This window comes from Rhinopithecus roxellana, chromosome 12, assembly GCF_007565055.1.
Source record: "Rhinopithecus roxellana isolate Shanxi Qingling chromosome 12, ASM756505v1, whole genome shotgun sequence".
In the NCBI taxonomy this organism is placed as follows: Eukaryota; Metazoa; Chordata; class Mammalia; order Primates; family Cercopithecidae; genus Rhinopithecus; species Rhinopithecus roxellana.
Window position 1 is genome coordinate 94,676,901 of NC_044560.1, and position 12,387 is coordinate 94,689,287.

At 45.8% G+C, this 12,387-nt stretch overlaps 2 protein-coding genes across 13 annotated transcripts in view; one reads left to right on the forward strand and one right to left on the reverse strand.

The window, feature by feature from the left end:
- Positions 1–3,746: 3,746 nt before the first annotated feature.
- MED8 (mediator complex subunit 8) lies at positions 3,747–9,611 on the reverse strand. Of its 2 annotated transcripts, none has more exons than XM_010371879.2 (7): positions 9,565–9,611; positions 8,114–8,232; positions 7,315–7,459; positions 6,670–6,810; positions 6,401–6,482; positions 5,790–6,038; positions 3,747–4,915 (listed from the first exon to the last, which is right to left on the reverse strand). In XM_010371879.2, the coding sequence occupies exons 1-7, from the start codon at positions 9,568–9,570 to the stop codon at positions 4,851–4,853; spliced, it is 807 nt and encodes a 268-aa protein (XP_010370181.1). In that variant the 5' UTR covers positions 9,571–9,611; the 3' UTR covers positions 3,747–4,850. The 2 variants fall into 2 exon arrangements, with proteins under 2 accessions (XP_010370181.1, XP_030769061.1); XM_030913201.1 differs by lacking the exon at positions 9,565–9,611 and adding an exon at positions 9,053–9,075.
- Positions 4,824–12,387, forward strand: part of SZT2 (SZT2 subunit of KICSTOR complex) — a 65,938-nt gene continuing 58,374 nt past the window's right edge. For 7 of the 11 annotated variants that reach the window (XM_030913191.1, XM_030913197.1, XM_030913200.1 and 4 more), the window contains exon 1: positions 4,824–4,950. In XM_030913191.1, the coding sequence (XP_030769051.1) occupies positions 4,885–4,950 (66 nt within the window). In that variant the 5' untranslated portion in view covers positions 4,824–4,884. Of the gene's footprint in view, positions 4,951–9,695; positions 9,799–12,387 lie in introns of those variants that run through there. The other 4 variants (XM_010371882.2, XM_030913196.1, XM_030913198.1 and 1 more) reach the window with 1 other exon arrangement.

A 12,387-nucleotide genomic window follows, 5' to 3' on the forward strand; every position in this document is an offset into this window, starting at 1 on the left:
GTCACAGAGAAAGCAGGCAGAATAAGAAGCGGGTTAAGGACAAGTGCTAGAGAATAACATCTAAGAAGCAGGCAGAAGTATACAAGTCCAAAAGCTGCAGAGAAGGAATGGCTAGAAAGGGAGATGAACAAGGAGAGCGTGTGCCATAGAAACCATGGGGGAGAAAGAGACTAAAGGAAATGGTCAGCATTAAATGCTGCAGATACATTACCATGAGGATTGAAAATACTCTGGGTTTAGTCATTAGGTCAACAGTGATCTCTGAGTTTCTGAGGAATGGTGGAAGTAGAAGCCCAACCACAGGGGTTGAAAAGTGAATGGGAGGTATAAGAAACAGTGATTCTAAGCACTGTGTTTCAAGAGCATGGCTGTGAGTGAGTCAGTGAGAGGGGATGTAGGGTCAAGAAGGATCTTTTAAAATGGACGAGACACTAAAATGGCACTATCTAGGGCCATGAAATGTAGCCCAGAGAAATTGGCAAAAAGAACAAAAGATAGACTGGGTGTGGTGGCTCACGCCTGCAATCCCAGCACTTTGGGAGGCTGAGGTGGGAGGATCGCTTGAGCTCAGGAGTTTGAGACCAGCCTGGGCAACACAGAGACCTTGTCTCCATTAAAAATAATAATTAAAAAAATTAAGTGGGCATGGTGGCACATGCCTGTGGTCCCAGCTACTTGGGAGGCTGAGAGGTGGAAGGATCACTTGAGCCTGGAGGATCACCTGAGTTACAGGATCACAGTGAGAGGTGGTCGTGCCACTGCACTCAAGCCTGGATGACAGAGTGAGACCTTGCCTCAAAAAAAAAAAAAAAAAGAACAAAGGATGTCTACATGGGGAATGTGGGCAAGAAAAGATGAAGAATCAAAATGACCACAAACAAGGGAAATTAGGGTTAGAATTAGGGAAGGCATTGGAATGGTAGAGAAAACACAGGAAGACGAGCATCCCAAGGCACTTTATATTTGACTCAGTAGGAAAGGTTATCTTCATGTGGAAAAAGTATAATTTATTGCCTATACTGGAGGAGTGTCTTTGGTACATATATCTTGCCCGGGGAGAGAGAGATGTCTGAGAGTGGGAGGGTGACTTCTAACACACAAAGTATGTCAGAACTTGTAACTTGTGATAACTTTGTGGTAACTTACCATCTCTTTGATGAATCTTCACTTAGAGAAAGATGTTTTAGAAAGCAGTTTCAATGTTGTGGTCTGAAGGACGTTGGTATGTTAAGGTGTAGGTGACAGCGAGGAAACTTCAGGAACAGTTTATAGGAGTTTGAGGGACTTGGGGGCTCATCTAGGAAAATTTTGGCCTATTTATGTAACAGTCATGCACCAAGGAAAACAAAACAAAACAAAATGCCTGGGGATAAATGGGTTTGAAAATCACTGCCACAGACTTTAGACCTAAAAAGGATCACTGGGACCACCAACTGAGAAAACAGGCTCAGGGAAGTGAGGTGCCTTGTCCATGATGTACTTAAGGAAGCTGCCATGTCCAAATGGCATGTGACTCATTGAGACCACAACAGGAATCCAAGAGCTGCCTCAGTGACACATGGAGCTCAAAAACAAGAGATGGTAGTTAAAGGGAAGAAGAAAGGAACTTTGTCTTGTGGGACAAAACACATGCTGAAGTGATGGGGCACCATGGTCTCATCATATGGGTTGGAGTTTGCCTTCTGTTCCAATTAGAAAGCCCCAAGTGCACAGTGGCAAGCCCTTTCCAAGGGTTAGTCCCCATGTGTTCAAGGTTCCAGGCAAGAGTCACATCAAGCCTCCATAAGTAGGCACTGTGAACCCTCAAGACTGAACAGAAAAAGACCACAGTCCCTGTTCCTACTCCTGGCCCAATGCTATACACTTCAGTAGGCTATTCCCTAATTCTGGAGCAGATAGGAAAAGCAGATGGAAGAGAATGTACACCCCTTCGTAGTTCATCTGGACTGTAATCAGGAGCTGACCCAGGGTGGGCGTTTAGAAGGACTCAGCCTCCGTCCTGCCTGGTGCTGGGATCAGCTTACACAGCTCCTGTGTCCACAGGGCACAGAGAATACATTGTCCATAAGGAGGATTATTCTGTACAAGCTCAGACAAAGGGAGAGGTTGTTTCCAGCTGCCTGGGGGAGGTGAGAAGGGGGTGGGAAAAGGGACCAGCCTCACACTAGGGCATTCCTGCAGAGTTCAGCTTCTTTTCTGCAGCAGCACAAGAGGAGGTGGGCAATTACACCCCCTCCAGCTCAGTCCTAATGCTGGGACCCTTACACTATGGAGTTGTAAGGAGCACTTGGCTACAACCTATCTATCTTGGCTGTTTCCCAAAAAACGACAGGGTTGAATGAGGTGGACCAGCTAAGTAGGGCAGCAATAAACACCAGAAGGGGAACAGAATGGGGTGACTGGCACAATGAGCAAAAGAGAGGTTCAGCAATGACTGAATCCCAGGCTCAGGGCAGGGCTGGAGAGAGGTCCTAGGCAATGGGCCTTATGCTGACATTGATTGGATAAGCTTCCGCCTTCAGCAGGATGAACTCTGTCCTGTAGTAAGCTCTTGACGTTTCACCGCTGCTGCTTCTTTCTCCATCCTAGATACAAACCTAGGAGACAATGGCCTAATCTCTTTCTCCAGGGGACCCAAGAATAGGAGAAAGCACGATCTCCGAGCAAAACAGGGCAGTCAAAAACAGAGGCATGTTACCAAAGTAGGCCAATAGACACCTTTTGCAAATCCTAAATCTGAGCCAGTAAATAGGTCATGTCCCCTTCTTCAAAGGAAATGCTCTATGTATTCCCTTCTGAGGGAATGAGTATGTTAGGGGTGGGAGATACATACTCTCTAGAGGCATTTACTAGACTGTATGGACCCCAAAGTGGGAGACACTCGTGAGATATGTGTACCCCAAATGATTGTTTTGAGGATGGGGGATAAAAATGAGAGCATGCACTCCTACAGTGGTGAATGTAGAGGAGTCCCTCTAGAGGAAGGAGTGTTTGCTTAGGGGAACAAGATGTAGGTGACATCCTGCATACGTTCCTGTTGGGGCAAGAGGACATTTCCATTCCTGGATGACAAGGAATCCATTTTAATAGTATGGTGGGGATGAAGTCAGTATTTGCCTGGGACACAAAAAATCCTGCGGTTGGTGCCATTCAATAGGAGGGAACCTTTTGGTGGAGTAAAGGGCAACAGTCACCAATAGATGCTCCAGGGGTTTCAGAGAAGCACAGCTCCAACTCTACCCAATATGCCAATTAGCTTTGACATTTCCAGTGGGAAGGGAAGAGGTGAGAAGATAGAGAACACCTCAGCAGGCTGATGAGTTGGAACAGTTTAAGTAGGGGAAAGGTCTGTCTTTGCCTCAGAGCTGGTGACCAGACTCCCCTACTGCTATGTATTGTGGTCAGTGAGCTTTGTGGATACCATTCCTTGTCTTGATGGAATGGTAACAGATGTGACATCTGGGACCACTTTTCCAGTCCTTTGCTGCCACAGCCTGGCAGAACTTTGTTTGGCACTGAACAAATGCCAAAGCACCAGTGTGTGATAGAAGAGAACAGAAAAAAGGCAGCTGGAAGGTACGAGCAGGAGGGAAGTCGCCAGATTTTTAGATCAAAGCTAATTAAAGATATGAAAACTTTTTTATGGAGAGCAAATTAGAACTGCCTTGCAGCACTCTTGAAATTGCCTCTGATCCCTATGTAGTGCTCTCATAAATTACTGTCAGACAACCCTGAGCCAGTGAACATCAATTTGAATAACTTTATTCAGAGGAATCCTTTGGTCCACTTCTGCTGACTCAACCCCTGCCCATGCCGACAAACAAGTACTAAGAAAGGCAGGTCAGCCTGAATGTCTGAATTCACTTTGTTCAACTTTATAAAAGCAGGCAAAGTTACTGGGGGTTGCCCCCTCCCACCATCAATCTGGTTCACCATTTGGGCCACAGGTTTAGGGAAATGAAGGAAAGCCATCCTGGCCAGTCAAGAAACTGGGCACCATTATGAGGTCAACTAAACCCTGATGGCAGTGTGAAGTGCAATTCCCTTCTCCCTCCAAAATAAGAAACACGAGTCCAGGGGAAGGAGCTTTTTCATGTGCTAAGAAAAAACCCTTTCCCACATAGTCCTGCCTGGCAGAGCCACTTCCTGAGAAAGCCTCATGTGATAAGGGTGGGGTAAAGAATAGGGGACTTTATGACTATTTGCCAGGTAAGAGCCAAGTTGGCTTTTCAGAGGATAGAAAGGAGAGCAGGCCCAAGCTTCACCAGAGTTGTAGGTGGGCATTTTTTTTCTTCCTGACCCAGAAGCTTCTTCACCTTGCACCTTAGAGGGATAGCCAGAATGAAAACCAGGCAGGAGGGCCTGCAAAGACAGTGTGCCTCTAAGAACACAGAGGTTGCTACAGTTTCTGGCAGCATAAAATAAGCAAAGCCTTATTTGATCTTGTGTCCATCAGCTCACCATTGACATGAGGCAGTATCAGATCAGGGTAAGTTCTGGATCAAGGACTGTGGAGGGTGGTGGGGAGAAGGATCTGTAGAAACTATCATTTATTGAATACGCATTATTTCATATACTGTGCTAAGTGCTTTACATTCATTTCCTCATTTTAATCCTCACAACAACTCTATGAGGTAGGTATTATCACCATTTACAAATGAGAAACAGGCTCAGAAAATTAGGTCACTTGTCCAAGGTCACACAGCCAGTCAGTGGTGGAAGTGGGATTTGTCTGTTGCCGAAAGCCCATGTTCTTTTTATTGTACCCATCTAGGTGAGCCTTGAGCAAAAGATAATTTCACTGCCCAACTCTGCAAAGAGCACCAGGGAGTCGAGGTTGCCAGCCACACTCACCGCTGGTAGGGATGCATTGAAGCCGACTTGATGTTGGTTTTTATTCCACTTGGCATTTTCCCTGAAAGGAACATGAAGAAAGACATCTCAAGCAAGGTAAGACTTTCACGACAAATCAGAAATGTGGTATCTCACGTTTCCTCTGTCACCTCCTTTATCATCTCAGAACCTCTGTAGCATCTGACCCTGTTTGACAAAGGTCAGAAGTATGGTTCTTCACCCAGCTCTCTCCCTGAAAGTGTCCAGGAGGAAAGAAGTGATATGGGAGAATAGTCTGTTCATCCACTCCTAGAAAAGATAGCTAAACCTGTGTGACCCCCATTTAACGTCACAGGTAAAAAGAGTACTTTCTCTCATTGTTTTTTTTTTTTTTATATCATAAGAACTGCCCAATCTTTGTTTTAATTGTCCCTTTTCCTAGACAGCTTGGAGGAAGTAACTCTTCTAGCTGCCTCCATCTAGACTGTTCTAAAAATGAGTAGGAGAGAAAGCAGGAAGCCAAGAGCAAGAGAGACATGATACAAAGAAAAGAATACATGTAGGACTGGAAAACTGGCCTGCGTGTCAATTCCTAATGCACCTACCAAATGGTCTTAAGATCTGACCGCTGATTTCTCTACCTAAGAAGAGACACTGACAACATATCTAATACGAGAATAAATGGGACCAAAGGATAGTTGACACAGAGATGTGAGATGGAGATGGGAAATGAGAGCAGTTTCTGTTACTCAAAAGTTCTTCCTCACTCTCTGGTGCCTGTTGCAGAGTCTCAAATGAGATTTTTTTACTTCTGAAAATTATTTCCTGGGTCACAGTGCAAAGGAGAAATGGAGAAAATCTCTAGGTCTAGAGATGCTGGAGGCCCAGATAATCTAGCTTATTCCCTCCAACTCCCCTGCTCAAAGTCAACTTCATTTCAACCCCTGCCACCTTACCTGGTTGACCTGCTTGAGCCATCTGTACCCCACTGAGCATTGGCTGCTGCTGGCTTGGAGCTCCTGCCATCTGCACCTGCTGTAATCCTGAGGTTCCTGCAAGGATCGTCCCAGCTCCTGGCTGGCCTGGCTGGCCAGGACCACTGCTGCCTGAAGGTCTCCAGTTAGACAGTCCTTTCCCAAAGGCAACAGCTGCCACCAAGGCATTAGTGTCTGTAGGGTTAAAGGTCTGCTTGTTTGGCCGGAGACCTGAAGAAAAAGTAAGTGGGGATCCTGAAGTATGTTTCTGATGCAGGACTGAACGTGGCAGCTGGAAGACCAGTATGAGTGCCAGGGTTTAGAGTTCTGAATTCAGCAGCATCTAGACTCCCTCACAGCCCATAAAAAGAGCCAGAGGACCCCCAAGCCTATCTCAGAATTCTCTCTTCTTACTTTGCCCATTTCCTCCACTGCTTCAGGGTTGGCCTTAAATACAAAAGGCTAACAGAATGGATGCAAACCCTAAAGCAGTTCACTCTTGTGTCCTAACTTCACTACTCTCAAAACAACCATTCCCATTCCAGTGATCCTATATACCTCTCCTTCTCTGTTTTGCCACCAGTCCACCATACCTCCACTCTCTGATTCTCGCTCCTCTTTGCTGATTTTCTCCAGAAGGTTTGAACACATTTTATTCAAGCTCTGGATCTGCTTCTGTAACACACAAATTTGTGCAGAGATTAGGGTAACTAGGAAATGATATGGATAAATTTATTCCTTGGGTTCTGCCAGAAGCAACTTAGGTGCAACCAACTATGCATCCCTACTAGACAGGAATGGTAATGCCTAGCTTCTCATGATGGGATGGGGATGGGGCAGCAAGGCAGTGACTCAGTCCAACCTGGGCTGCATCTGCACCAATGCGGGCAGCATCTGTCGTCAGTTGCTTCTCCTGTTCTTCCACCTCAGGGTCAGGCTTGGTTCTCAGATGGTCAGGGACTACCTCATGGCTGAAAACGGGTACCCGTCCTTCAGTCTGCCGCTGCAACACACAGATTTTATTGATCCTACTATGCACTCCAAGAAGATTCTATCTGGCCTGATATACAGTCCCATCCACAGGCAAACAGTGCATTTTCAAGGAAAATACAACCTAAGACATAATATCTAGTTTCCTAGGACATAATCTCCTTTACTCCAGCCTTCATTTTTTGTGTCTTCTCACATCCCTATCTCTACCAGACCTAGAGGCAAATTAAACTATCACTGTCTGCCACGTTTCAAAGACTGAAACAGACAAAGTCACCAAAGGGCAGACTTTGTGGCTTGAGACAGATGTTGGAGAAGGAAGGTACCAGGCTTGGTGACATACCCCTCAGGTTATTACAACACTATTTGGGAGTGGCTCTCCCACCTTCAGAAGAACAGAAAGCAAGGCCTCCAAAATTATTTCTAAGCTCTCAGCTAAGAACTTAATTTCCCTAAATAGTAAAGAAGCCTAAAAAACTCCTTAATTTCCCAAGTTGTATTCTTTTTCTTCTCTTACCATGAGATCTTCATCTCGGTCTGGAGACAACACCAGAGGGATGATGACCTGGTTACGGAACAGCGGTGTTTTTTCATGCTTCAAGACCTTGTTCAGAGTGTTCAACTGTCCAGAAAGCAAGGCAAAGCTGTCCAGGACAGATGGCCTGTTGGCAGTAAGAAGGTGTCAGAATGTTACACCCCTTCCCTGGGTGGTTCTTAGTAAAATAGTCCTAGTTCCTTCAGGCTAGGAACACTCGGATTTACCCCCAAAAGTCTCATAGCCCTATGACTAGCCTAAGTGGGAACAGACTAACAGGGATGACAGGGCTATGAAAGAGGGACACAGTTTCAGTTTATGAAACAAATGTAGAAAAAACCCAGTTCATTGTTTGAATGAGGTGAGGAACAGTGGCAAAATAGGACTATACTATTAGAACTAAAACTTCAGAAACCCGGTAAAATCCTTCTTTTCAGCCTGCAAATAGGATCCACACTTCAGAGTAGGTTGGATCTAAAGGACTCAGCCATATTTGTGGCAAGAGATCCAGCACAAATAGAGCTGTAATAGGAGGACCTCCTCACCAGAGAAGTCAAAGGGTAAGAATTGAAAGCTATAAAGAACTTGGGTTAGGAAACTGAGCATTTCTGTACTTCCTTGCCATGGAAGCCACTTGCTAAATGTTAGGAAACCCAGCTCTTTCCAAATCAAAAGATGTTTGCAAACTGATAAATGGTTACATCATTAGAAATGTCCTATTCATCAGGAGGCTAGGACCCCCACCCATAAGCCCTCCCTAGCTTGCCCTGGCAACCCTTACCAGGTCAGCCGGCCATACTCGTTCTCCAACTTGCAAATGAAACTTCCCAGTGAGTTCTTCAGATCAGCCACTTGACTCAGCAGTGCATCTAATGATGCCTCGAGCTGCTTCTCCTCTCTCTGCACCAATAGGAACAGGTTGGTTACCCAGATAAACGAGTATGACACATAGAAAGGAGGGCTGAAAAGCCAAGGAGATGGTGTGCAAACACCAGTCAGGTAATAGGATCTCATTGGCATAGGATAACCAGGTTGTTTCCTATCTGTGGTATTTGGGTTATAGACAGCATCAACCCTGAGACCTTTCAACCGTTTGCCTGACCCCAAGTCCTTCCACCAACTGATTCCTTTTTCCCATCACCTCCTAATCTATGCCTGGTTTTTCTCTGTATTAGGTGCACCCTACACTCCCTCATTGAGACATTTTCGACAAACCTAATACCAGATCATTATCTCATGTGCACCTCTGTAGCACATGTACTCCAGCTTCCTCCATCCTAGCATCTGTGAGCCTGGCTCTCTTATCAGTCTCTGGGAAATCTGCCTACTCATGAAGAATTCTCTGAATACCAGCCCTGCTCTCCTCTTCCCCTCCCCCCACCAACCACTCCAGCTTTCCATCTGCTCTCATCATTTCATGTTTCAACCTTCTTGCTGAATTAATATGCACTCATCTATCTCTGTGTCAATATTCCCGTGCCTCTTTCACAAGCTCGGTCGACCCATTAACATTTCTTGAGACTACCAGCTGCAGGAAACTAAGTGACAAATGAAAACCAAAACCACACATGCTTCTAAGCACTGAACAAACAAATTAAAATGCTGGGGGTCTGCAAAGCATTTCCTTCCCATCGGTGGTCTCCTGTTTTATTCCATTTCTTTACCCTTAACAACTATAGGGCACAGGCTGGGAAGAGTGATGCAAAACTGTCTTGCAAACCTGCTAAGGTGCCTGACAGGAACTTCATCCTGGGTTCCACCATGGCCTCACATTATAAGCTGCTTAGCTTTCGGACACCGCGGCCCACAATTCCCTCAATGCTTGGGCTTCTTTCCAATTAGATCCCCTGCTATATCGGCATCCAACAGCCTCCATCCAGCAGCTTAGGACAGGGCCTGAGCCAACCCACCACCTTCTTGAGCCGTCTTCCTTGGACGTGCATCTCGGCCTCCCCGTATTACAACCTAATCCTTTCCCACGCCAAGCAAGTCAGTGCTGCCTCCTCCCTCCGGATTTAGCCCGACCGTCTTCTGTCAGGCGAGCTCCACCCCCACCTCTCATCTGCGCCGCTCCCTCTCCAATTAACCTCGCCCCCCAACCCACGTTCCCTTATCAGCCGTGGGTTCTGCCCTCTCTTCTCAGTCCCAACTTTTCATTCTCCTTAGCCAGCCCACTCTGGCTCCCTGTACCCGAAGCTGGCCAGCCGCTAGCACGCCCAACGCGGCTCTCACCTGCATTGCGGCGGCCGAGGCGGCTGCAGCGATTTCCACTTCCGGTTTTCCTGTCAGCAAACGCCTCTGAGAAGGCTTCGTCCACCAATCAGAAAACTGGAACTCGGCCCTCCCACCCACTTCCGGTTCCTTCCGGGTGCCGAGGTAGCCAGGTCAGGGGTCAAGAGTGGAACACACAGGCCCGGGCCGGCGCTGGAGGGCTGTGTGATGGCCTCGGAGCGCCCCGAGCCGGAGGTGAGGGGCTGGCGGACGCAGCACTGGGCCCTGAGATCCGAGGGGGAGGGTCCGGCGGGCAGGCGTGGCGTTGGCCTCCTCTGGGTCTGGTGGTGGCCGGGCTGCGTAGCCTCGGCAGGGACCAGCCCAGCCCGGAAGGCCCGACTATGGTACCCCTGCGGACTATGGGACGCGGTCCACAGTTTCCTCGGGGAGCTAAAGGAGTAACTCTTTTCGCTTTGTTTTGTTTACTGACGTGTCATCCGCGTCGTCAACTCTTTGACCTAATGATAGTGGTATTAACAAAATTTGTATTTTGACTTTCTGTTGCAGTTTCAATGGGCAACACTGCAGTAGATTTAGTTTGCCGGTTTTTGCATTTCTTTAGGCATTGGAATGCGGTAAACAGCATGAATTCATTTAGTTCTAGGGCCCATGCTTTTAGAAAAGCAGCTTTAATTTCATGAAAAAAAACATTTGAGTCGGACTGAGACGTCGCTCCAATATTGGCGCTGTCATGTAGCTAATCTGTGCAAGCTCAGGCGAGTCTTCCCGGATCCTGTTTCCTTCTTTATAAAATATGTGTCTTACAGTGTGTTGTGAGGCTCACATGTAATAAACCAGAAAGGGGATATGAGATATTCATTAGATGCTAAGGAACATGCAAGGAACCTTGTATACATGGTGTCATTCAGACTTCTGCAAGGAAGATGGCATTCTCACAGAGGAGAAAACTGAAAAATGAGAAAGATTTAGTACCTTACTCAAATGCCACTCATCCAGGAAGTAGCAATTTGGAGTTAGAAGATCTGAGCTTAAAATCTCAGATTTGGATAAAACACCACCACTAGGAAAGGTGCCAGTATATTAGTAGGTGGAAAGGGTGAGAGATGTGTATAATGATACAAATAGTATTCATTACTGCATACATACTGCATGCTCGGCACCATTCTAAGCGCTTTACCAGTATCAGTTAATTCTCTCAGCCCTATGAAGTGGACACTGTTATCTCCTTTTTTTGGTTTAGGAACTGAGGCACAGAGATATTAAGAGTAACAAAGTAGGCCGGGCACAGTGGCTCACACCTGTAATCCCAACACTTTGGGAGGCCAAGGTGGGCGGATCACCTGAGATCAGGAGTTCGAGACCAGCCTGACCAATATGGACACAGCCCGTCTATACCAAAAATACAAAATTAGCTGGGTGTGGTGGTGCAGGCCTGTAATCCTAGCTACTCCAGAGGCTGAGGCAGAAGAATTGCTTGAACCCGGGAGGTAGAGGTTGCGATGAGCTGAGATCAGGCCATTGCACTCCAGCCTGGGCAACAAGAGTGAAACTCTGTCTCAAAAAAAAAAAAAAAAAGTAACAAAGTTACACAGCTGTTAAATATTATAGTCAGGACTCCAAAACAGATGGCCAGGCTCCAGTCCTTGTGTTCTTAACCATATTGTTCATAGTATAAATAATAAAGTAGCCACAGAATGGTAAATCTCCAGTTCACTGGGATTTGGTGTGATAAGACCCAACATTGAATATGGTGGTGGGAAACCATGCCTTATTTAAAATAGTCATGTTCACAGAGGTGGTAGAATAGTCCATGCATCAGAAATATCAGTCAAGATCAATCAGAAATATTAATACAAGAAAAACTATGAAACAGTTTAGAGGATGTTTCATTATAAAGTGAAAGGACGTGGAGGGATGTTGTGGGGAAATACAACCTACCGTTTAGGCAGATAGTCTAGAACAACACCGTCCTGTAGAAATCTGAAGCAAGCCATGTGTGTAATACTAGGTTTTCTGATAGCCACATAAAAAAATAACAAGAAACAAATGAAATAAATTTTAATAATATATTTAACCCAAACTCCCAACATTTTCAAAATGTAATAAAATACAAAATATTGTGAGATATTTAACATTTTTTTGGTACCAAGTCTTTAAAATCTAGTGTTGTATTTTATACTTATAGTACATCCCATTTTGGTCTAGCAACATTGTAGGTGCTCAGTAGCCCCATATGATAGTCTTTACCATATAGAGCAGTACAGATCGAAAGTAATTTCAAGTCAAGACACACAATCTGGGAGTCTCAGCCAAAAGTTAAGGTTTTTTTTTTTTTTTTTTTTTTTTTGAGATGAAGTCTTGCTCTGCTGCCCAAGCTGGAGTGCAGTGGCGCCATCTTGGCTCACTGCAAGCTCCGCCTCCTGGGTTCACATCATTCTTCTGCCTCAGCATCCTGAGTAGCTGGGACTACAGGTGCCCACTAATTTTTTGTATTTTTGGTAGAGACGGGATTTCACCGTGTTAGCCAGGATGGTCTCGATCTCCTGACCTCGTCATCCTCCCGCCTTGGCCTCCCAAAGTGCTCGATTACAGATGTGAGCCACCGGGCCCGGCCTAAGTTGAGCATTTTTTAAGTTCCTGATTTGCATTTCTGAAAATTTTATCAGAAGGTAAAGAGACTGAAGAGTTCTGCCCTGTGATAAAGTGATTGACTTTTAGAGGCTGTCAGGATCCCAAGAGAGAAAGATTGAGGTATAGTCAGATTTAGGAAATCATTCATTCATCACACACTTGAAATATTTTATGAGTGCTGGTATGAGTCAG